The sequence below is a fragment of the Gavialis gangeticus genome, unplaced genomic scaffold (assembly GCF_001723915.1).
Source record: "Gavialis gangeticus isolate Ggan-Ray unplaced genomic scaffold, GavGan_comp1, whole genome shotgun sequence".
NCBI classification, from domain to species: domain Eukaryota; kingdom Metazoa; phylum Chordata; order Crocodylia; family Gavialidae; genus Gavialis; species Gavialis gangeticus.
The window spans coordinates 181,672,144-181,697,758 of NW_017729022.1; the positions used below are offsets into that span (position 1 = coordinate 181,672,144).

The 25,615-nt window shown below is 40.1% G+C and overlaps 1 protein-coding gene across 3 annotated transcripts in view; it reads left to right on the forward strand.

Annotated features, from left to right (window-relative positions):
* WDPCP (WD repeat containing planar cell polarity effector) overlaps positions 1–25,615 on the forward strand; it is a 253,491-nt gene that overhangs the window by 161,731 nt on the left and 66,145 nt on the right. For all 3 annotated transcript variants that reach the window (XM_019516598.1, XM_019516599.1, XM_019516600.1), the window contains exon 13: positions 1,163–1,265. In XM_019516598.1, the coding sequence (XP_019372143.1) occupies positions 1,163–1,265 (103 nt within the window). The remainder of the gene's footprint in view (positions 1–1,162; positions 1,266–25,615) is intronic.

Consider the following 25,615-nt stretch of genomic DNA (forward strand, 5'->3'; position numbering starts at 1 on the left):
TCTAAAGCGCCTGGAGCGTCTTATGTATCAGTGTCCCCACACTTCAAAATGGCATCGGGGTGCTTTATTCAAAGTTCATCGAATAAGGTTTAGTTAAAGCACCCCTGCCACCATTTTGAAGTGCGGGGACACTGATACATGAGACATGGGAGGCTGCTGGAGCATGGTAATTAATCGAGTCTGCTCCAATATGCTAGAATTACAACACATTGGAGCAGTGTCCCTGCTCATGTATAGGCACCCATGGTTTTTAAGTGATGTTAAATGTACATTAGCCTATTGTAATGCACATTAACTAAAAAGCATGGGCATTTATATGCATGCATTCGCTGCAGCACCATGCACTTTTCAAAGGGCCCAGCACTGCATCAGGTGCATTTGTATAAACAGCAAAAGGTGGTTTAGTTCAAAAGCACACTGCCATCATTTTCAGCACACTAATATGCATTTTGCTATTTATACAAATGCATGCAACGCAGCACTGGGCACGGCGGCTCATGTGCTCCACAGACTCTATTAGTAGAGTCTGCTCCAACGTGTGGGAAAGGCATGTGTATAAATGTCCCATGTTTTTAGTGATGTTTTAATGTACATTAAAATAGGCTACTGCACATTAAAGCACACGTGTAGACGTGCCCTCTCTACATAAAATGAGTTGCCAGCACAACTTTAACCTGAGAGTTACACAGGTAGAAATACTGTCATACCCCAAATACAAGCTTCAGATCTAGGGACTTCCTGAAATTTAGGTCATATGTAAACAAAGAGCCACACAAAAGAAAATACTGCAAATCATATCCCAGCAAAAGTCCCTGCAATTTGTATTGCATCAAACATAAGCATAGGCATCAAAAATACTCTCAAAGCATTCCAGTTAGGATTCATTTATCCAGGGAGTGCTGACAGCCTTCGTTTATCAGTTCATGGATGGTTGATGTTTTATGTATTGTTAACCAGAGACCTTGTATTCAACAACATGAGTAAGATAATAAATTTGCATTTGGAAAGAATAAGAGAAAATTAAAATGTAACAGTAGGTTCATCAGTTCCATCTGTGTTTGTAATCTAAGCAATAAAAGAGCCTCTTTCTTGTTCAAATTCTCCTTTGTTACTTGTCCAAGATTCATTTTAGATTAATCTTTTTTTTGCTTTATTTCCAAAGGACATCCATTACCTTGCACTAGATAAGGGTGAATTGGCGCTAGCTGAAGTGGCAAAGAAAAAGGCTAATGACATTGATGCAGAATCAATAACTGCTGGAGTTGGTAAGAATTAATACTGTTTAAAAGGGACTTTTTGTTTTAATCAATACTTGTTCTATATCACCAACATGTTATACTTGTAGGGGGTTATTGGTTAATTCAAACTGTTTCCTTGGAAAAAGAGATGGTGTCTTTATTTGTGGGAAAGAAAAAAAGCTTTTAAAACAGCACGACTGTTTCTGACTCAATTGTTACTTGTATGCACAGTGTAGAGGCTACAAAGCGAAATAGATTAACACACCTCAGTTGTACAGAAATCAGGAAAGGGTTAATTTCATACAAGCAGAATTAAGAGTAAAGGAACCTAACCCTGAAATTCTTATACAAACAAATATTAAAGGCCAGATGGTAGAGCTTACACAGCCTTCCAGGTATGTACTCCTACAAAGGAGTCCCAGTAAAGAGAATTACATTCATTTTGTGCATCCACTGGAAGAGTTTGGGCAAAGTAAGTATTTGCCAAAATGGCCCCCTGTTCTGGAATTAAAGTAGTTTTGTTGCAATCAGTGGGACTTGGCATTTTAGTAAGGAATGAGTAAGCCACAAATTGTATATCACAGGGTGCATCTACACATGCACGTTACTGCAGAATAGACTAATTAGCTCTTCAGTAAAGCATCACCATCTACACCTGTGCTGGTGTTAAGGCATAGTAAATTTATTAACTGTGCTGTAAGATAGTATGGAGACAGTAATATTGTACAGCAGAGTATTTGTATGCACTGAAACACATGTAGTTGGTAACAGGGGCTGGCTGCAGTACAAGGATGCTAAAATGCAGGGGCTGCCTGCTCTTCTGCCCCAGCCAGCCCCAATGCTGCTACCTGGAGTCCAGGGCTGACCTCCTGGGCCCCGTACCAGGCCTCAGCTACTTTGTCTCAGTCCAAAATGCTGCAGTCCCAGGTGCACATGTAGACCCTGCACCTGGGAGCAGTTGATTCTGTCATGGACTATGTCAGAGTTTATTGCTCCATCTTAATTGTATGTGTAATTGCACATAATTGCACCCACAAAGTAGAAAACTAAGACCCTTTTTTCTTAATTACTTTAATGAGTAGTATTAAGATATATATACTTTTCTGTTTGTTAACTCCATAGCAAGAGCCAGGAAGGAGAGATCTAGAGAAGATACTAGGCAAAAGTCCTACTGTAAAACAAAGTGAAAAGGGGAGTATAGTAGCATTATGTGCATACTGGACCCATCTACATGAAATGTTATAGTGACGTAGTATTGGTGGGCACTAATTATGACACTGCCACTACTGTGCAGTAGCAATGAGCTACTGCACAGTAGCTCATTACTACTGCACAGTAGGGTCAGAAATGACCCATGTGCTGCTGGGACTGTGCAGTACCAACTGCACAGTCAGGGACATGTGTAGACGCACCTAGTATGTATTATATTGTTTTCCTTATTCCAGTGCAGCTCTGCATACCAAAGCAAATCATCCCTTTCTGTGATCCTTGATCCTTTTTAATGAAACAGGAGAGAAGGATGTGATTAAAATATAGGATTAGAAATCAGAAAATCTGTAAGATCTAGGTCAGGTAATTTAAGAATAGTTTGTCAAAATGAAAAACAAAGAACTTGGTATTTTCATCTACACCTGCCTAATTATGCAAGGAAATTACATTGTACACATGTGAGTCAAGTATTTGTATGTGATTGGTTCATTGTCCAGAGGGTGGTCTATACATTTGTGTATATATAAAGTGCTTGGCCATGTTTTATATTTCCATGCAGACATTATCACCAGCATCATAATTCTTCCAGACCCCAGGTGCATGAGGCCAAGCAGTGGCAGCAGTCCTGCCAAAACTCCTGTTTTGGGCTCCTTTATCCAGATCCCCTCCATTCAAACATTCTTCCATCATTATACTACAATGAGTCTTTAAATCAATCTATCTTCCCTTCCCCAGGAGTCATCAAAGTTTATTTAAATAGCCTAATGATGGGTATTCTTAATATTGTCCCATATACCATACTTCCACCTGTTTTCCCTGCTACTTACATTATTGTAGACAAGAATTCCCATTCTGGGACCTCTTATTCATTTACCATATTTAACAGTATATAAGTCGGTTTGAAGCCAACATATTTACCTTAAAATTTCCACTTCGACTTACACACCATATCAATACTTTTGACCCCCACCCCAGTGCTAGCCCAGCTCCAGCCTTGGCCGAACCCTGGCCTGGCCCCAACCCAACCCAGCCTTCTTCACCTAGCACAAGATGGTGTCCCTGTTGCTGGAGGCTCTGGGGCCCAGGCTTGGCCTGAGCATGGCCTGTGGGCCTTCACATCACCATAGAGACACCACTTAGCTGCACACCCAGCCCAGCTCCCATGCTTTGCAAGCAGCGCTGCCGCATCAGCCAAGTGCCAAACCTAGCCCCGTCCTCTGCAGGTAGTGCTGCCTGGGCTGCACCAGCTGTGCTGAGCCTGGCCCAATCCCCATCCCCTGCGAGTGGCACTGCCTAGGCCACACCAGCTGAGCGCCGAGCCTGGCCTAGTCCTCTGCGAGTGGTACTGCCTGGGCCATACCAGCCAAGCACCGAGCCTGGTCCTGTCCCTTGCCAGCAACAGTCTGGGCTGCACCAGCTGAGCACCGAGCCCAGGCCCATCCCCTGAGAGCGATGCTATGGCATGTGTCCACCCCCCTCGGGTGCCCAGGCCACAGTGAGATCGCTCAGAGGCCAGTATAAGTTTACCCCATATTTCTGATCCAGAAGGTTAGGTCAGCTTATACATTGGATCTATGAAAATTGTAACTTTTTGAGCCAGAAAAATGGGGTCACTTTATACACCACATCAACTTGTATACCGTGAAATATGGTAGTCTGTTCACATGTGCACATATGGTAGCTATGCGCACATGTACATTTGTTGTCACATAACTGGTAAAAGTTTAACCCTTACTGGCCATGTCTACATGAGACACTGACTATACAGTAGGAAAATAATACTGCACAGTAGCGCGTCAGAGTGCGGACGGTGCTAATACGCTACTGTGCAGTAGCATCATTTAATAGACGTTCCCCATCACTACTGCATGCTAGCCACAGTGCAGTAGCATCTCATGTAGATGCACTCAATCTCCTATATCTTAGTTTCATTATATGTAGATTAGAGTTATTAATACTTAGAGATTTTGTAAGGTTAAGTTTATGCCTGTAAGCATAGTGAAACTCTTGCACAGAATACCCTCTATAAGTGTAAATTATTATTATTGTAAAATAAACTTCAATTTAAATGATAAAGTCAACCTCTCATCTAATGAAATCTTTAAATTATTACCATTTTGTGATTAATTAATTTTTAAATACTTAAGTACATATTTCAAATATTTGATACGTTCATGGTCCCTTGGATGAATTGTTGCTGAGCCTCAGCATACTATTAGTAGAGCCCTAAGGGCCTGATTCAGCTTCTGTTGAAGTCGGTGGGAACCTTCTCATAAGTTTACCAGAAGTTGGATCTAGCACTAAATATTTAAAAACCAATTTTGTTCTTTTATTTCTGATTTTACACTCAACTTTTGCTTTATGCCACTTCAGTTTAAGAACTTATGAGAATTGTTAGTAAATGGGGTTTCATGTGGTATGGACATTGCTTAAAATGAAAGTAATATTAATTAACATATTATCTGCATATTACCATATGAATGCAACATTAACTTTGAGAAGTGAATCATGCTAACATCAAAAGTAAGGTTCAAGCAGTGATCCTCATTCTACCCCTTAGTGTGGACACTCAACAAGAGGACGTTTTATTAGCTGATCATGCAATATTTGTTCATTAGTACAAATATGAATTTAAGGAGTTTTAGACAATGGACAAATTATTGAACTTCTGTAACTTAAAAAGCAAAAGAGACTCACTGTAGACCTTCTACATGTAGTGACTGTTTATCCACATGTTCTTATTGTACTGTAAGTGAAAACTAAACTGGAGGAGTTTACACTCCTTCTTGTCAGCATGGAGGTAGAGAAGGATCTTGGAGTCACTCTTGATTCCAAGATGAACATGGGTGCCAATGTGAGGACGCAGTCAGGAAGGCTAACTGCACCTTGTCATGCAACCATAGATGCATCACGAGCTGGTCCAAGGAGGTGATCCTCCCCCTCTATGTGACACTGGTCAGGCCACATTTGGAGTACTGCATCGAGTACTGGGTGCAGCACTTCATGAAGGATGTGACCAGCTCCGAAGGAGGACCACTCACATGATCAGGGGGCAGCAGGGCAAGCCCTATGAGGAGAGGCTAAGGGACCTGAACCTATTCAGCCTGCACAAGAGAAGGCTGAGAGGGAATCTGGTGGCTGTCCAAGGGGGACCAGCAGGGAACGGGAGAGACCTTATTCCCCCAAGCACTACCAGTAGTAACTAGGAATAACAGCCGTAAGTTGGCTGAGTAGGTTCAGGCTACACATCAGGAGGCACTACTTCGCAGTCAGGGCGGCTAGGATCTGGAACCAACTTCCAAGGGAAGTAGTGCTCACTCCTACCCTGGGGGGCTTCAAAAGGAGGCTAGATAATCACCTAGCCAGGGTTGTTTGACCCCAGCATCCTTTCCTGCCCATGGCAGGGGGTTGGACTTGATGACCTGCTCAGGTCCCTTCTGACCCTACCTATTATGGAACTAGGAGCTGCCCCTGAATGAAACAAAGCTAAATCATTGAAGAATGTCTTGCATTTGAAAGTTTGTCTAACTCTATCCCAGTTATATAGTTGGTCCAATAAAATATATCACCCCAAAAAATCCTTGCCTCTTCAATTTAGCTGTCATTTACTACAGAATAAGAGTGGATAGATGCTTGATATGTTCTCATCTCCTTTTACTTTGCTTCCATGTTGTGTTTTGTCTACATCCATAGAAAGATCAATTATCAGCAGCCTCTAGGTATCACGATTTGTCTCATTTTCTGAGGAAGATTTCAAGGTCCAGTATAACTTCAGTGGAACCAGACTCTGTCTTCCCACTTCATTCCCACCACCCTGCCTCAACCCCAGGAGAGTTCCTCCACCTTCCCCCAATTCCACTCCAAGCATGCACCCGTTCTTTGACAGAGGGGCTACATCTGTCACTTTTCTCCCACTCCAAAAAACTCCACACCTAACTCCTCCTCCTGCCCCCTATAAATCAAGTACAAAGACCAAAGAAACGTAACTAAAGAGTAAAAGAAAAAAGAAAGACCCTCTGTCCCCACCTCAGGTATCACCAAAGGGCAATGCCAAAGAACGCCCTTTAGAATGACATAATCATCATGCTACCTCATGCTAATTAGTGAATGTTTTATCAATCTTGAACAAAGTAAGGGCCAAATACAATATTGAAAAAAAGTCTGAATTTTTCTTTCCTTGGAGCTTTTTATATGATTGTGTAGGTATCCAGTAAACAACTGTCGAAGTATACTACAGGCAACAAAAAGATCTGACAGATTCTGATGAAAACACTTAAGGAAATCTTGGACTTCTTCAGTATTTAAAGAGTATAGCCTGGGTACACCCGGGGGGTGTGCCCTGTCCTCCGATGACAGTGGTGGTGGTCAGGCAGGGTGCTGAGGAGGGGGTCAGCTACTAGAGCAGCTTCCTCCTCTCTCTATAGAGCTAAGCCAAAACCAAATACTTAACTATGTACAATTTATTACAAGAATAAATACAGATTCTTAATATAAAACATAGAATATATACAAGGCTTAACATATAATACTATATATAACATTCCACAATTCACATATAACACCAAATAACTTACAACCTATACAACACAATTGACACATGGGGATATTAACCTATATAACCCAAGTAACTTAACCATAATATTTCTTTAAACCTTTGCAGATAACAATACCAATATACAGTGAGACATTAAAACACACAAACCATATAAACCCCCTATCTATATAGCCCTTAACACGACAACCTCAAAATAGGGAGTGCACTCAGCACCTCCCCGAGGGGTTTCCCTGAAGTCCCTCCCCTTTAGGGCCCTGGGATGTGGACATGCCCCTCCCGCAATGGAGGGTGGAGGCAGCAGACTCTCCTCATCTATGTCAACCTCCCCTGCGGGGCCCGCTTCCCCAGTAACTGACGCTTCCTCTCTGGAGAAGTCAAGGCTTGTCCCCTGGTAGCCGATCCTGTACGAGCCTCTCCCCAGTGGTGCCTTCAGCTCTCCTCGACAGCCTGGCACCCTGCACTGGGTACCCAGGGCTCTCTCTGTCTCGCAGTAGCCAAGCACTCGCAGGCTCCGACTCCCTGGTCTCACACCAAAGGTTCTTCCCTTTTCTGGGCCCTGCTTTGGGCACCAGAGCTCTTCTAGTTAAAAGTGGAGCCACATTGTGGGGCTTCGGTCACTTGGCCTAGGGCTGAGGCTAATGTGAGCAGCCTCAAGTTGCTTCCAAGGCAGTTGTCCTTGTGCTGACCTGCACACCAGGTCAAGCCTGAGCAGCTGTGAGCTTCTCCCACGGCCAGCTCTCCATGTGCTGATCTGCATACCAACTGCCCAGCTGTTTGCTGTGTTCGCAGGCTCAAGCTGCCTCAAGCAGCTCCTAGAGCCTGATCCTTGTGTGCTGATTTGCACACTGCTGAAGCTCAAGCAGGGTCCCGAGGATAGCCATCTCTGGAACTCCTCTCTCCTTGTCATCCCTTATCATCTCTCCCCAGCCTGCTGAGCACGCTCCCCTTTTATACTCTTCAGGGGATCAACCCCCGAAGTTCTCCAGACCTGACTTGTGCAGTTCCAATTCAGGTCCAGCTGCTCCTTGCCCCTTCCCTTCGACAAAGGGCGGGGCATTGCTTCCCTTGTGCTGCCTCCAGATTGGTGGGTGGGCTCTACCAATCAAACAGCAGACCCTCAATCCTGGGACTCAACCCAAGCTCCAAAAAGGTAAGCTTGCAATAAGGCATAAGAGCATGGAAAGTTTCAGTGAGGGTTTTTAATAGGGGAAATAGAGACAGCTGAGCTCACTGCTTTTTTCTGCCTGTGGTTTATGTATAAATAAGCATTGCTAGATTAATTCAGTAAAAGGTTTTTAAGTAGTAGTATTCATAAGGGATTTTATATTTAAAATCCTATGAGAATGCATTTTGTGGCATTATGAGATCAAAATAATGGCACCATATGCTTTTTCAGAGAAGAAATAAAAAGTTCTCTTTTTTACCCAACTCCAATATGAACTGGAGAGAGGCAACCATAAACTTTAAGGCTGCTTTTAATCTAACTCTGAACTGAAGTTAAATTCTGTTGGATTTTTGCCAGGACAGATCTTTAAGATCCTTAGCAAAACTCAGTGATTGTACTGTTAAATTTGTCCTGCAACATATTGAGTACAGCTCAGTTTATACTATTTTGATAGTGTGGAAATAATACACTTAATTGTCATAATGATTACAAACAGGGCATGTCTACATGTGCTCATTTACTGCGCAGCAACCAAAATTACTGCACAGTATGGATACACGTCTACACATGCATGACCATGCTGCACAGTAAATATGGCACAGTAAATATGGCATTGTGCAGGTATCAAATTTATGCCCAATTAGTTACTGTGCAGTAACACACATGTTGACGCCTTACTGCACAGTAACACTGTGTGGGTGGACTGATTTGGGACTAACTGTAGTCCCAGGTCAGTCCACACACAGCATTAACATGCTTTAACATCTGCACATGTAGATACCAGCCTATTCCCACTTACTGCTCAGTAATTTACTGTGCAGTAAATTTAAGCTGGTGTTAATGCAGGTGTAGAGTTATAAACAGAATTTAACTTTGGTCCAGAGCTAAATTAAAAGCAACCTTGAAATCTATATCCTTATCTCTCTACAGCTCGTAATGGAGACAGCTAGTCTTTTTTTTGAATACCTGAAGTACAAAAAAGAAATCTTTTAAGATTTACTGGTGGAGGATTTTGTATTAATTCTTGTATGTAGCCTCTCAAAGCACAAAAAAATTAGTTTTGTCCACTGTAGGATAGCACATCTGCTCGACTCAGCAGACCGTAGATCTCTAATGAAAACTTCAGTTATCAAGAACTGACATGGCACAACCTGTTAGGATATGCCGTAATTAATAACGATCACGGAGGTGAAGAACTCAGCCTTTCAAACATCATTGCACAATGAATACCCAATGAAGAGCATATGTAGTAAATGTCAAAAAGTTTCCCAAGGCCAACTTCCAACAAATTACATTAGAGACCAGCAAGATGAATTTATTTTAACCTTCAAATCAATAGCTTTCACCCAAAAGGGATTCATGTTGTGACAAGACAGATAAATGCTGCATAGTTCAAAGGCAAACTGTGAAGCCCTGTACTTTTACTTAAAAATTATATGTAAAATATTGGTAGCTCTAATGTTTAGACAACATTTCTAACAGTGGTGCCCTAATCAAAACACTGGCATTGAGATAGCCCCTCTCTTCTGAAGAGCCCGCTGGTGCAGACCAACCCAGCAGTGGTTCATTCATGTTACATGAAAAACATTTGAGGGTTTTTTTAGCATTTTATCTCAGATGTATTTTAAGTATTTATGAAAATATTGTAACTTTAAACATGACAGCAGAAATCTTAACAACCGCCATAAATATTTAATGTTTTGACATACCCATTAACTAACGTTCAAAATTTTGGAGCACTAAATATTTCATTTTATTGGAAACATGCATCTCAATCTGACCCTCAAGCATTATTTCATTTCTTGTTAGCTCTGATATTTTATTATATTAAGCATTTGTAATCAGCTACAATAACATACAGGTACCAGTTTTTCTTCTCTCAAGAGTGCATTGTAGGATACTGGATAACCTGGCTTAGAAAAAAAACCATTCTCAAGCAATATTTTAAAAAAAGCCCATTCTCAGGCAATTGCACCAATTCTGTTTGCATTTCAAGATCAAATTTAAAATTGCCTCTCTTGCTTCCATAATTATCCAAGGACTTGCTTTCACCTACCTAATACACATTTTTTTCCTCTGTCCCTCACAGTCCCACTGTTGCTGGTGGAGAACCTTTTCCTTTTGCAACCCTTGACCATCTGGAACAGCTTTTCTGTATCTATCTGCATCATTGTCCTTCCATTACATTTCAAATTTGAAAACTTACCCTTTTTCTTTCTGGTATGATTCCATTCTTCCTCTACTGCTGTTTATTGTTTCACCCTGTAAAATGTTTTGGGATATAGTATTACAAAAAGGTACTCTCCAAAATAAGTTGTAATTATAATTACTCCAAATAAGATGTTTATGATGCTGAAGCTTCAGAACTCCAAGCACTTGATGTGCAGTTCTTTATGCCAAAATGTTTTGAAGATTTATGGCTTCCAACTTATATATATATATATAAGAGGACCACCTTTTCATTTGTTTAGATTCTCAGTTTAAGTCAGTCAGAAACCTCAGGAACTAGACCATTTGATTTGAGTTTGCAATAATGAGACTTTTGTTCCCCAGGGAGCCCAGAAATGGCCATTTTAATCTAAACTAGTCCTTTAACATACGTTTGGCAGGAAACCTATGATAAGAAATGAATTTCAGCATATGAAATGTGAGAATATTGTGCCAGGTAACAGCTTCCCAAACTGCAGCATCTCTTTAAATATGAGGACCGTCCAGTCACATTAATGTCAGTAGGAGAAAAGGGCTCTCAGTCCCATATTGTGTGCAGCTCTCTTACCTTTAGTTGTGAATCCTTCCTTTAACGTTTCAATCCACCTTGGTTATTACTATGTATTTTTAAACCTCTTTGTTAGTTGAGTAGCTGAATGTTCGGATCGACTGTGTTGTTTGGTTACTTATATTTCTTTTAAACATTAGCAAAAAATAAGGGCTTATGTTTTCAGAGGTTCTGGACATTAATTGCTTCCCTTCACATTTTCTCTTTGAGCTGCATAGTACCATTTATTTGTTTTACTTAAGATAGTTATGCCAAACTATTTTTGGCTCCACCTCACCTCTTTTCACTTTCTTGTGTTGTGATGTCAGTTTTGATCTATACCTTCCTACTGCTAGGCAGCTTTGCCTAAAGACATAATCCTAAGCCCCTAATAATTATAAGTACATCAAAGACCTAGCTGGCTTTCTTAGCTGCAGAGGGTCTACACAAGGCTCTATGTACCTTAACTTGAAAGAGATTTATAGTTTTCTGTCAAGTTTTTAAAATAATCATGGTATTCCTTGGCTTTTCTTCTTACTTATTGTGACATAATGTTGTCTGCTACAAAATGTGACTTAAAAAAGCACAAATACTAACCAACCTGAAGTACCCAATGAAATTAAGAGGCCATAGAACTTTTGTTCCTGTTTTAAAGTAAACTGATTCCCATTTCATTTGTAATACTTTTCAGCAGTATATTGCCAAATACTTATTACAGATATCTATAGGAAATCTCAGACAGACTGTTTTCTTGCTATGTTAATGATATTTTGGATAGAGCAAAAAAATTGGCCATGGAAGAGTCAACTTTGGGATACTGAATTTTGGTGGATCCAGCCATACATATATTACAGCTTACCTATAAACAAAATTTCTAAATTACAGTAGAAAGGAGCAGTTTTTCTGTATTCTTTATGTATAAATCACTTTCTTTATGTTTAGCTTGTGTTGATCCTTCTTGCACACGAGATGAGAACAAGATATATGAGGTCTTGGATTCCAGATATTTTCAATATATGTCTCGGGTACATTTCTGTAGGCTATAGTAAAGTGTGATGAAAACAGACAAAAGTAAGCGGACAACACTGAATGGACAATTGAACCATCTACTTTTTCAGCACCTGAGTAATTAGATAAATTGTGAAACTAAAAACAATATGCATAAATTCTGACTTCCTTTTAGGCAAAAAGGATACATTATTGTAAAGTCTTGGTCAATATTTAGATGCAAGGTCTTTGAGGAGATTTGAGGTTGTCCCAGGGGAAAGCGGGGGACAGAACCCCAAACAATGAACGGGGACCCCCTGGGGCGGGGAGCATGCGTCAAAAGAGAAAAAGATACAAAAATAACTCAAAGAAAATACTTACCAGCAGCAGGACCTGCGGCGCAGCTGGAGCAAGAAAGGAAATCCACGTGGGTCATAAGCCGCGCCTTTATCCAGCTGAAACCAGTCATCAGCAGTCACTGGCCAGCGGGGATAAGATGGACCACCGGGGAAGATGGCAGGGGGAGCAGAGCAGAATCGGGGAAGACTCCAATGCTGGACGCCGTCCAGGATACCCCGAGGGAGAGAGAGCCGGCAGGAGCTCTCTACACCAGTGGGGAACAGCGTGGTGAGGAGACGGGGAGCCAGAAGAGGTTCTCCACGCTGACAAAGACAGGATCGGCAGAGGGATGGGAGAGCCAAAGGAGGCTCCCCTTCTGGCTGGAGACAGAAGGGAGCAGCAAGGGGAGCTGTGGAGCAGAATGGCCAGAGGCTGGGTGTCAGCCCATAACATAAGAAGTAGCTGGATACGTGGGGAGATACTGCAGGATGCTAGAAGCTGGACGTTTCCAACAATGGAGAAGGACAGCAGCGGCACATACCACATGGGGTGGAGTGAGAGGTGAAATGACCCGGGGCAAAGGGACGCGTTCTACGCTGCCCATACAACAAGCCAAACCTCAGCCGGATCATAGGGAGTGAAGGCTGCTCCGTTACCCTAACAGACGGGCAGGGAAAAGGACCAGAAAGGTCTTTTCACACTTAGTTTGTGTTAGGTTTTCCTTTTTTTAGTTTCCCCATTTTGGAGGGACTGAGAGGGAGGGTGAGGTGATGCAGGCAGGATAGCGCGGTATCGTATTTTCTTTAGTCCTCCATCTTTTATTTGAGTGCAGCGTAAATTTAGAGTCCCAGGCAGGGACTGCTTGGAGACAGGAGGGATTGATTTTCTGAAACCCTACTACTGCCTGAGTTAGTTATCTCGGGAGGCAGGGCCTAGAATGTGACAGGGCTACAAAGGCCATCAAGTTCCAGGGAGACAACATCATCGGGGGTACAGCCAAGAAGATCTGGTGACCCACCAGAGGTTGGCGTGAGGTTGGGGTGTAGGGGAAGTGGAGCCCCACCAATGACCGCCAGGTGGACTCCCTGCTGCAGCAGAGCTCTGGGTGGTTGGCCCCCCCCCACTGGTATAACACTCAAAGTCGTGGCAGGCAAGATTGGGGGAGGCCACCCAGGTGATAAATGGCTGCCCACTGGCCTATGGAAGACCATAAGAAGCCCTCTACTGACCACCTGGACCAAGGCAGCACGCGACTGAATGTTACAAGCCCGGCAGGTACAGAGGTACAGACAAGAATTGTAAGTGAATCAATACTATGTTTAGAGATATAGGCATTTGAAAGGATGCTTTTTTTTGTAGCTGTATTAAAAAATGCATAAATTAAATTATATAACTTTATGTCCATTTCAGGTGTGATCCAAGTCCAAAGCCATTAAAAAATTCTCTAGTGTTTTTCACAAGTTATGGACTGTTAATGCTAATGACTAGGCAAAATTCCAGCTGGGGTAATTACATTTTGCCTACCTCTGGTATATTCTGTCTTCAGTTCCAATTAGAATTCAGTATTTTTTACTTCATATACAATAGTGCAGTGGTGCACTTACTGTTAAACAGCTACACTCCTTTACTTCAGAAGTGGCTGCCTTTCAGAGCTCTATGAATTGGCACATGCATGTCTGTGCAGTGTAATATAAAAAGAAAATTGGCAACTATATCCCACCCACAGAGGTTATTCATAATCCTTGCAGAAATGATCAGCAGATAAATTATGTGGCTAGTGAGTACAATTAGTGTGAATGTAAGTGCGCAATAAACCATAATTATATATACTTTATATAATTATACTAATACTTTTGGGATCCTCAAGGCTGAAAACAACTTTTTACATGAAGAAAGATTTTATTAATGAAATAATTTTTCTTACTATATTTTTTAATATTAGGGATACATAAATATTTAGACATGTAAACTAATGTCATGTTTCAAAATACAAATTTGATGCCCCACATTTGGCATTTGTTTAAGTTTTGAGAAATGGTATAAAGGTAATATCAGAATAAGCTTAGGATGGCCGCCTGATTCATAAATGTCTTTGCAAAATGTGAACAACGCAGTTTATGCTCAGGAGTACCAGTAAAAGCCTTCACCAGATGGTTCTCCCAAGTATGTATTCTGTATATACAGATCTACAAGTAAGGTACAAAGGAAACAAATATTCAACACCTTAGGACTGTACTGATTCTGCTCATTGAAGTCAAATTAGAATAAGGCATGCATTTTTAATGGTGTAGGTAATCAACCATTGCAATAAGTATTAACTTCAAAGGAGAGGAAGTTGGCTAAAGTTAAGTGCTTCTGAAGAGACCATTGGTAACAGCTTGGGCAAAGAAAAGAAACCAAATCATAAATGACCATGCCCCCTTTTGCACATGCCCGGCGTGTGTGTCTGTGTACGTGTGTGTCTATCTGTCTCTGTGTGCATGTGTGTGTCTGTGTCTGTCTTTGTGTGCATCTGTGTCCGTGTGCAGAAAGTGAGAGTAGAGTGTAAAAGTGAGTAGAGTGTAAAAGTGCTCATTTTTCTCTTCAGAGGGTATCATGGCATCTTCTCTCACACATGGTAACATCTTCCCCAAGCATATTGGGGAGGTTCATATTAATATTTTCACAGTGCATTCGTTTATTTAGGAGGAATAGCAGACAAACATATACTTTCATAGCTGGTAGTATGTTCTTTCTTCTGTTCACTCTGTGTAATGTAACATTATGTGACAGGATACAACACATCACAGGACCAACATATCAGCTGAGGAATTTGCAGAAGAGCTGTTTCTCTGGAACTCACAACTATAAAAATGTGAGGTTTTAAACAAAATAGCATTTACAAACAGCAATATCTGAAAAAGACTTTTTAATCTATTTCACACCAAGTGATTCAGACTCAATATTCTCTGCAATGATGAGTTAAAAAAGCATTCATCAGCCCTAGCTTGCAACACATCAGAAGGGAAATGGAGTCTGTACTTTCCTTTGTGTTTGGAAGTGTCAGTATTTTTTTTAATCAAACAATTCAGTTATTTTTGTATTGATCAAACAGGACAATATTGAACCATTATATTTTAATTCAATTAATTACTTTATCTGCTTTCAGCAGTGGCATTAAACAAAGATAATCTCCCAATCTCTGGGCCAGCAGCCATCTAGGATGTCATGGTACACTAATGGCATAGTGAAGGTCTTGCCTGTTTTCTTTTTTAGAGAACTAAGTGAAAAACTAGGGCTGCAATGGGTAAATATGCTAACCTTTCACCTCTGGAGATTCAAATCAAATATACACCAAAACAGAAAGGAGTCTGATGGTCTTAATTTAGTCCCTATTTGAATGTTTTCAGCCTAATAAAACCAGTACAAGCCATAGTCTTTCACTGTTATAAGTCTCTTCTCAAGAGATACCTAGTGTTGTTATAGCAAGAATGTTACTTATTAAAGCTATGAAGAGAAGCTTGACTAGCACTAGTAGTTTCTTTGTTCTTGTCAGTGTTATCAGTCTGTCACTTTCCTGAACTCCAAATTTGGTGTAAATCTGAAGGGGGAGAAAGAGAGAGTCTTAGCAGCAGGGTGAAAAATTGTTCTGCAGTGCCCAAAATAACAAACAGGAACACTGAGTTTCACACTTTGTGCACAATGGATACTTCCTTCTCTAAACTAAGACCTCTCGTCTCTACATATTGTAGTTCACCCTTTCAAAATGCCTTTCCCCAAATGTTTTACAGTGTTTGCTGAGGCTTTTCTGTTTTTAATCTCAGAGTCAGGTGAACATAGATAGCTATCAAGACCTCAAGAAAGAACAGACATCTTGCAGAAATAGAAGCACTTTTTTTTTTTTTTTGCATTCCCACATTCATCCTATGTATTTTTCCTCACCATGTGTGTTGGCCAGACCTCCCTGTTCCCCAGAGTGGTTAGAAGTATTTGCCTTCTTTTATCAATATTCATTTTACAACATTTTCCAGTGCTGCCTTAAGGACGAGCTAACTCCTGAAAAGATGGTCCTGATTCACATTACATTTTAAATTAAATTAATTACAACTTTAAATTAAAACTTTAGCCTTAAATTTGGATCATGAAACATCAGCTATCATTGCATAGCTTGTCTGTGTTATGAAATTACAAGATTTTTCATCATCATGATGAAAATATGCAATTACATCACACAGTGACACCCATAATTTCATTTTTGAATGGACAGAAAACAACCAATTTACTGCTTCTTTCTCTCTCATCATTAGGAAAAAAGATGGTGAGTTAAGATAAGAAAGCTGCTCCCTTTACTGTCTTTCAGCCACCATCATTTTTGTATTTACATAGTCCCTACCTGTACAGACATTACAAATCACTCTATATCCACACATGAGAGAAGCTATAATGTAATATAATGATTTTCTTGGCACAAGTTTGGGACAACCAGTGTTGCTTAACTACTGAAGAGTAATTAAGCAGATACTAGCCTGTACCTACAAGTTGGTGCAAGCTGTCTCCCTTAGCCTGGTGCCCCTTTAGGTCAAGGTATTCTTAAGGCAATAGGAATCAAAAGGTTGGCTACATAAACTACAAAGCTAAGCTTCTTAAAGAAGTTAATTTTGGGGCCACAGATCTTACAATACATTGGCCTCAATTGCACTTATTAATCAGTTAACTGGGAGAACACATCAGGAGGCTATGATTTTCACCAGGATAAGATCATTAATTTATTTGTAGCATGGTGCTATCTGCTGTCTTCTGATTGCCTTGATTTACTGGATACATAACACCCATATATCAGAATGGCTTCTGCTCCTTGAGCAGCCATTCCATAGGCTCACAAGGAGTCACCTTTGTCTCTCTCTACCTTCTGATCCTACCTAGCTCCAGACTTTCAGTTCCCTACTCCCTAATCATTTCTCCTTGCCCCTTGAAGAGGACCTAACTCCCTCTCTCATATTAAATATGACTCCTTTTTAAATTAATTTATTTTTGATAAGGGGGCTGTATATGCTGATGAGGTAAAACAGAGTCAGAAACGGAGGTAAATATAGCTGTGAACAGATGGACTGTGAGTTCTGGAGACAGTAGGAAAAAAGCACAGGAGAGTATTTTCTGTAATCAGCATGCACTACAAAATATAACCGAGAAGGGCAAGAGCATTATAGTGGGAAGATGATTCTAAAAACAGAAGTGGCAGGCATGAGAACTCTTAGTGTTGGCCACTGACACATTCTGTGGGGCTTTATATGCTACAAGACTATTAAGGAATCACTTGTTAGTATGGGAATTATTGTCAGTGTGGAAATTAGATGTCCTAGGCCAATGTGACTATAAGAAATTGCCTAACTATGAAATAAAGATATATCCCTTAATGCTGATTTCCTGGACAATTTCATTTAAACACACTTAGGAATGAATGTAATTTCCATTATAGTTACTATATGCAGTTGCTTTTACAGCTTGTTTTTGGCAGGTTCCCCCCCTTTGAAAAACTGATACAGATATTCAATTCTGCTCAGTTTCTAATCTTCCTATTTCTTCATTTCTCAAATCCAAAATATAGTTCCTACAAGATGTAGGTGTTGTACAGGGAGTTTTGGGGGGAGTGGGTTGGGTAAATATGCAAGCTTGTTTAAAAAAAAAAAGTATGTCTACAACTGTCTTAAAGTTAAAACAGATCTTGCTGGGAGAGAGAGGCTTTCATTTCTCTCAACTGAGAGCTTTGTTCTGTGTGTGTGTGTTTTGTGTTCTCTGGGGGGAAGGTCTGAGGTTAAGACAAAGGGGTGCATCTACACATGCACTTTACTGCAGAGTAGACTAATTAGCTCCTTAGTAAAACGGCATGGTCTACACATGTGCCAATCTTAGAGTGCGGTAAACTACTTAACAGGCCTGTGCGAAGCAGCTAGTATTCGCTTTGGATTCAGATTCGGCCGATTTGGGGGACAGTGAGGAAATTCGGTGATTCGAATCACTGTCTTGAATAGATTTGGCCAAATCTGATTCAGAGATTCAGCCGCTGCCGAATCTCTGAATCAGACAGGCCCCATCCCCCACCCCATGGCTGCCCTGCCTGGTCCCAGCTTCCAGCTCTTAAAAAAAAAAAAAAAAGCCTCCGAATCACCAGCTGCTGCCAGGTGTGGGGGAGGGGGGGTAATTCCCACAGCACCCCACTGCCCCACACTGCATGGGGGGCTCTACCATGAGCCCCCTGACTCCCAACCAATCTCCCAGCCCCCAGCTCAAATTACTCCTGTCCCAGGTGCACATATAGATGCCAACCATGCCTGAGTGCAGTTGACTCCAGCTTGAAGTGCTCCAAAGTTTATTATATCGCCTTAATTTCACGTGCCTATGCATCCAGGAAATAGCATTCCAGGATTGGTCCTACTCCATTCAGCTCCTGAATCATTGTTACATTGAGCTAACCATTTAATGTCACTTTGTTTTTGTTTTGCCCTTGAATGACATACACCTTTGTAAACCACTTCAGTTTCCTTGGATGGAAGTTATAAAAGCTCTGTTATCAAAATATGCTGCCGGTTAAGTGAGCAGCCCTGGCCATCACGTCTCACACCGTGTCTGGGGCGTCCCTCCACCCCTCCCGCGGCATCGCTGCCCCTCCTGCAGGCCCTGCAGGACAGGGAGGTGGACCCTGCACGGCTTTTTATGCCCCAAGGCCGTGGGGGCTCAGCAGCGCAGACTGCTTTGCCACAAGCCATGGGGGCTCGTTGAAACTGGAAGTGCCACAGTGGGCACTTCCAGTTTCACTTTATTTTACAAGCTGGCATGCCGGTTAGTGGAGCATGCTGGCTTGTAAGATGGCGGATAACAGAACTTTTACTGTAGTATTATTTGTTTTATGATAGGGTTGTAGTATTATTATAGCTTTAATGGGCCAGACAATGTATGAGATGCAAGAATTGTCTGTGGTGTCTTTTACTAGAGCAACCATATAGGTGGGAGAATTATTGGACAAGCCTTTGGGCATCATATGACCATACAGGTCATGTAAACTGTTTACAGGGTGACCTGAAGAAGGTTACTTGCCCAAAGATCTTGTTCAATATCTCTCCACCCTATAGCTGGCCCAATAAAATATATCACATAAAATTCTTGCTTTATAATATAATAGGACTGACTGGATAGTAATACTGCAAGTCTGAGCTAGGGTTTAATGTAGCAACAGGATGGCTGTGCAGTTTAGTGGATAAACTACTGGCCTGAGAATGAGACCTTGGTTTTATTTTCCGTTCTGCCCATGATATTCTGTATGATTCCAGGCAACCTATTTCTTCCATCCTTTGTAAGTATTTTGGGGCAAGAGCTAGTCTTTTAATCTGTATTTGTAGAGTAACTAGTATAATGGAGGCCTAATCTTGGTTTAGGTTCACCTACAATACAAATAACACTTGGTATCAATAGTTATATTCATGTTTATTTTGATTTTTGGGGTCCAGCCTTCCAAGCTTTTATTTTTTTGTACTTTCTTGTCACAGGCTAACCTTGTCGGTAGGTGAAATCTGGGAAGTCAGCTATCTTTAGTACGTTGCTTCTTAATCACATTTACCACTAGGTGGCAGTGTGACCCTGAAGCATTACATGTAACTGGTAATTTTAGGGTTAAACAACTGTGCACCCGCATTTTACCTTAATTTTAACTTTAGTTAAAAAAATTATAAACTGAAGAACAAAAATATGGCAAGGGAAGGAATCAGTTTGGGCTGATTTGCAAATAAAAGGCTTGAGTCTGCATGGCTTTGAACACTAGTCAGCATATGGCTGCAGTTGGTCCTTAAAGAGCAACTGCAGTAACAATAACAGAAAAGCTGCTTCTGAACACACAAATCTGACTGTAGGTTTGGGAATCTAGGAAGTACCAATAATACCATTATTTATTGTCAACCAATATGAGGGAAATCCATTCACTTAAATGCAAACTTCAAGCTATTACTACATATCAGTTCATAATGGCATCTTAGTCATATCAGGGCCCTAAATAAAAACTAAATCAACATTCTGACATTTCAAAATTTCCAGCAACACAGTTGTTCAAAAAAATTAAGCTTCGAAAATTAAATTGTGGAAAACTATTAAAATTTTCTGTCAAAACTGATTTTTTTTCCACGGGTTTTTCCACATAATTTCATGATGTGTCAAGTAGGTGTAGTTCCTATGACATGACAACACTGATACATCATGAAATAATTTAAAAGTAAAAGTAAGAACAAAAACATAACATTTTCAAACAAAAACATTTCTGAAATGAAAAATATGCTTTTAAAATCTGTGGGATTTTTTCCCCCTAAATCAGTTATTTCACAAAAAGATTGCTTTTTTCACTGTTTCAAAATGGTATTTTTTCAATAGAAAAAATGATTCAGTGAAAATCCCTTCCATATTTTATGGAATGGGAAAATTCTTATATTGACTTCAGTGAGATTTTAATCAGGTTAGCATCAAGATATAGTAATTGGGGTTTCAGAAGGATCAAGATATTTTCTCAAGAGATCTTTTTGATTCAGCGTTGCCTCTCTTCTTCAGTAAAGTGAGAGGGATTGAGAGTATCACTTGACTTACCATTTTTAATAATTATAGATTAGGTATTTTATGCATCTGTACTATTATGGTAAACACTAGGCAGATTTTTGTTTAACTACTCCCAGTCTTCCATAGGGGTAAATAATATGCTATCCACCTCCAAATGCCACAGGAGTTGTCTGTATTGTACATATTTATGTAGTATTGTATTGATAAGTCTTAGCTGTAACAAGATCATTTTGGACAGTTTTTTCGTTAGAATTCTAAAAGTTTATCTGCTAATGTTTGCTTGTTTGTGAAAGATTTCCAAAGCCTTTTCATTTTGTCCTTTCACTTTGTATGCTCAGAGAAACTATTGGTGCTAATCCTACCCACGTCTTCATATTAGATGTTATTATTGATATATGTGTATGAATACAGAGAAAAAAGTTATGCTATTAGTAAGCGAGCACTTGTATTTACACTTAAACTTGATACAGTAATCTAATCTATATCCTAAACACAGAGAGCACATTTCTGTAAAATAGTATGCATTGAAAAAAATGGAATATATTCTTCTATTTATACTCTATTTCCTTTAATCTGTTCTTCTTTGAAAGTGCTGTGCTGTGGCTTGTATATCACTCCTTGTTTATTCGGATTATGCAGTTCTCAGTTTCTTTATCTCCCCTGAGAACTTACTCTACTACTGATGTACAACAGTGAAAGTTCATGCTAACATTTTACTACTTATACTTTTTATAACATTATTTTATTTTCACATGCATTCTGCTTGTTACAACAGTTACATGAAACTAATAAATGACACTAGAATGATAAAATCCTACTATTTGAAAACATTGAAATTATAGTAAGTATAAATAGAAAAGACATATTAAGTCAAAGGGCTCAGTTTCAAGTTTAGGCAAGGCTATTACCTACTGCTTTGACTAACCTCATTTTAAATGCTGCAGGGATAGACTTTCCACCACTTCCTTACAGTCTTAGTCATTGACCTTGTGTTTTTTTCTTGATACAGTATGGATCCTCAGTTTTCATTTCCTTAATTGCACCAGATTTCTACTCCTTTGTACCAGATTAAATGTCCATATTTAAGTCTTGTCCAACTCCTTAATTGCACCTCATTTCTACTCCTTTGTACTAGATTAAATGTCCATATTTAAGTCTTACCCAATGCTTGGACGATTGGAAGGTATGGAGGGTCCGGGGTTTGTTTGTTTTTTACATGTTTATTTTCAGTTTGTTCGTAGAGTTAAACATCAGAAATACAAAAAAAATAAAACATTGGCAAAGCTCCCATTCACTTCTGGGGAGCTAGGATTTCGCTGCAGGCTAGTCCCAACCTAGGCTTTGGGAATGGAAGTAACAGGCTCCAAGACTTTGGGAACAGGAGTTGTAGCTCTCACCACTTCTCAGCTTCAGGCTTCACTTCTACTTCCCTTCCCATACCAGACTCTCTAAGGAATTCAGGGCAATGTCTATGAATCTTCTGAAGGCAGCTTCCACCCAGTTCTTCTGCTGACAGATGGGTTTAAATAGATGGTCATAGAGCTCCTGCATTTCTGGAAATCTCATTGTAGAATAGAGCATAACAAGTACATTGCATTTTTATGATAAAATATGGCACTTATGCTACTGTTGTTGAAATATACCATCAGGCAAAGGTAGATCTAATCACAGAAGAAAGATAGTATGGATTAGTAGCTCACAAACTGGAAAGATCACTCAATCTGTTCTGTTCTAATATTTTCTGATTATGTATTTTCTATTTACAACATATTAAAATCTAGAAAGTGGGAAGGAACTTAAAACAAAGATAAAAAGTGAGATTTGTTTAGAATGCCACATTTAAATGTTTTAAAAAATGTATATAAATGTCGACTCTCCCAAATCATCTCATGTTTCACAATAAATTACTGTCTTATGGGGGGGATGTCAAATGGAGCACACAAACTTCAAATGCTGATATGGGTGTATAGTCTTTTAAAGGCCTGTGGGCACTTGGCCTATAGAATGTGTTGTTAGCTATTGGCATGTCTGTGCAACAAAGCACTTGAGAAAATGACTGGCAGGCCATAAGTGCATATCAGACACAACCTGTGCTTATATCTGCTTCAGTGACTTTATTAGCCACACCCTTCTGGTAAATTGTAAACTGTCAGTTATGGTTCTATAGTGATGTTTAAAACAAGGCAAGTTCTAATACCTCAACTTCTTTTGTGTCTTACTGCCTTAAGGTACATTTAGAAAATGCATCTATGTTTTGCTCTTGTAAGGTAGGACTTATCAGGAGCCATTGAACAGTGAGTCTAATAAATGTGCAAAGTAATGACTGCAAGCTGGAGTTATACCAGTATCTTAATGACTGTGTGTGTAGACAGAAAGTGTATGCAAACGGGTACTATGCAATGAATCATTTATATATGACATATATTATTATGTAGATTTGAACTATCTGTGTCATTATATTTTACAGTGTAATTTACTGATGTATTACATCAGTGTTACTAATTTGTATGCCTACATAAGAAAAAATTAAACATGGGTTTCCAAATAATGGAAACCCAACATAAATATAGAAATTTAAAAGTTTGATACCTACCTCACTTTCATATTTTCTAAAATTAAATATCTTATTTCATATTTGAAAAGAATTGAAAGACATGTTAGGCCAAACAGTTTTGGCATGCCAAGACTCAAGTCCCACTGAACTTACTAGGTGCTGGGCTTGCTTATGCCAAAGCTAAATTTAGTCTTTGCCCCTCATAAGGGGATTGCTGTGTGATCTAGGCTAAGGATGGAGTAGCCTGATTGAGACCATTAATACCTTGCTGCATCATAACAAATACTCTGCTTATGTTAGGTATTTCCTTTTTATCTATGTTTTGAGTGGGGGTGGGGAAGGCTGGTCCTAACTATTTTTTCTCATTAAAAAAAAAAGCTTCTTTTAATTAGTCTCTGCTTTATACACACACAAATTTCAATACCTATGACTTTTTCACTTGATCAGGAAGTTGATTGAATTTACTGCAAGGTTAAGTGTTAAAGGTTTCAGTCCTATGACCATGAATTATCAAATTAAATTCAGTACATTGCTTAAATTTCTAGCTGCAGTGCATTTAGTGTAATTGCTTTAGTAACTTGGGTGCTTAGTAACTACTACTATTCTGAATTTGTCTCTGAAGGACAGATCCCTGAAATAAGCCTTGAGGGGCACAGGTGGGCTGTTCCTTGGGTTTCACCTGTGGGGTCTCTGGGTATCTCTTCCAGTCTGACCACATCCTGAGTCCGTGTCTGATGAGGCCTCCTCTGCTGACAAGTGAGAGAATTCAAACACCTGTAGTTTTAGATGTGTAAGCCCAAATCAGTTTTGAAACAACAAGAAAGGCTGAGAAAATGGTTCAGATTTCAGTCAGTTGTCAGCTAAATGTGTGCACTGGTCCATTAACTATCTGGCCAGGCATATCTTGACTGCTTAGCCTTTCCTTTTGTCTTTAGAAGGCAGCTGTATAATAGGAGGGCTTTAGTAAAAAATATTTTTATTGGGTAGATGGTGACAGTTATGAATAAACTTAACATTTCAAATATAATCCTAAATTAGTTTAAAAGTGCTTTCTTATTTTTTGTGAGACAAACTACTTGCACTCATTTCCAGTTTGCATACAATGTTAACTGTGTAAACCTTAAGGCTAAGAGACATTCTTTACTCATATGTGGCTTCATAGGGTGGAGTCTTGTTATTTGTGTCTATTGTAATTAAAAAATAAAAGTATTGAAAAATTACAAGTAGTGAAGGGAGCATTTCCACTGTTACTTGTTTCTACCACGTTTGAGCACTGAGGAATTGAGGCTACCAAACCTTTTGCAGGGTAAGTCCTGAGTATCTGGCTTTTTACTGTTTGTTAGAGCATTTAAAAGATTTTCAGGTGCCACACAGTCTTTGTGTTGTTAGATGGTTGGTGCCTTTTCATATATGCTGTTGCAATGACCTATGACAGCCTAGATTAGCTGTTACTGGGAGTAATTATTATAATTTGCATTTATAAAACACCTTTCATCTAAGGATGCTTCACGTATATTATTTAAGCTTCACAACATCCTGAGATGTAGGTGTCATGCTTGTTGTTGTTATACCCCTTTTAACATAATGATTCTCCAAGGAAACAAGGTCAGTCTGTAACTTGATTGGTATCTGTTCTTATCACACTTAAATAGGATTCAACCACCAGTGACATTGCAGGAATTTAGGGGTGACAGCGTAAGTGAATTTGCACTTTCTATCCAGCCCCTAACACAGCTTCTCCCTGAGTGCACAGCATGAGCTATCGTGTCTATTTCAGAAACACCTTTTAGGTTAGTTTTTCAACTTTTTGTTAGGCTTTTCCATCCTCAGATATGTTAAACAGCTGGGAAACCAGAAAAAAAAAAGATAGACATGTCTCTATCTATGGGGAAGCACTGAGGTCCTGGAGGGGAGGGGAGCCAGGTGTCCCAAGAAGAGTGGTCACTCCTTAAGGAGATGTTCCTCCAAGCCCAAAGGGAGGTAATCCCAACATGGATCAAAGGGAGCAGGAGGGTGCAAAAGCCCCCATGGGTCACCAGAAGCATCCGGGAATGTCTCCTAGCTAAAAGGGAGGTGTACACCCAATGGAAGGGAGGGGCCATCACCAGGGAGGATTATCCTGCGGTTGCTCGGGGATGCAGGGGGGCAGTCAGGAAGGCCAAGGCGGAGATGGAACTGGGACTACCTACCTGGATCAAGGACAACAAGAAGTCCTTTTTTAAATACATAGGGGCAAAAAGAA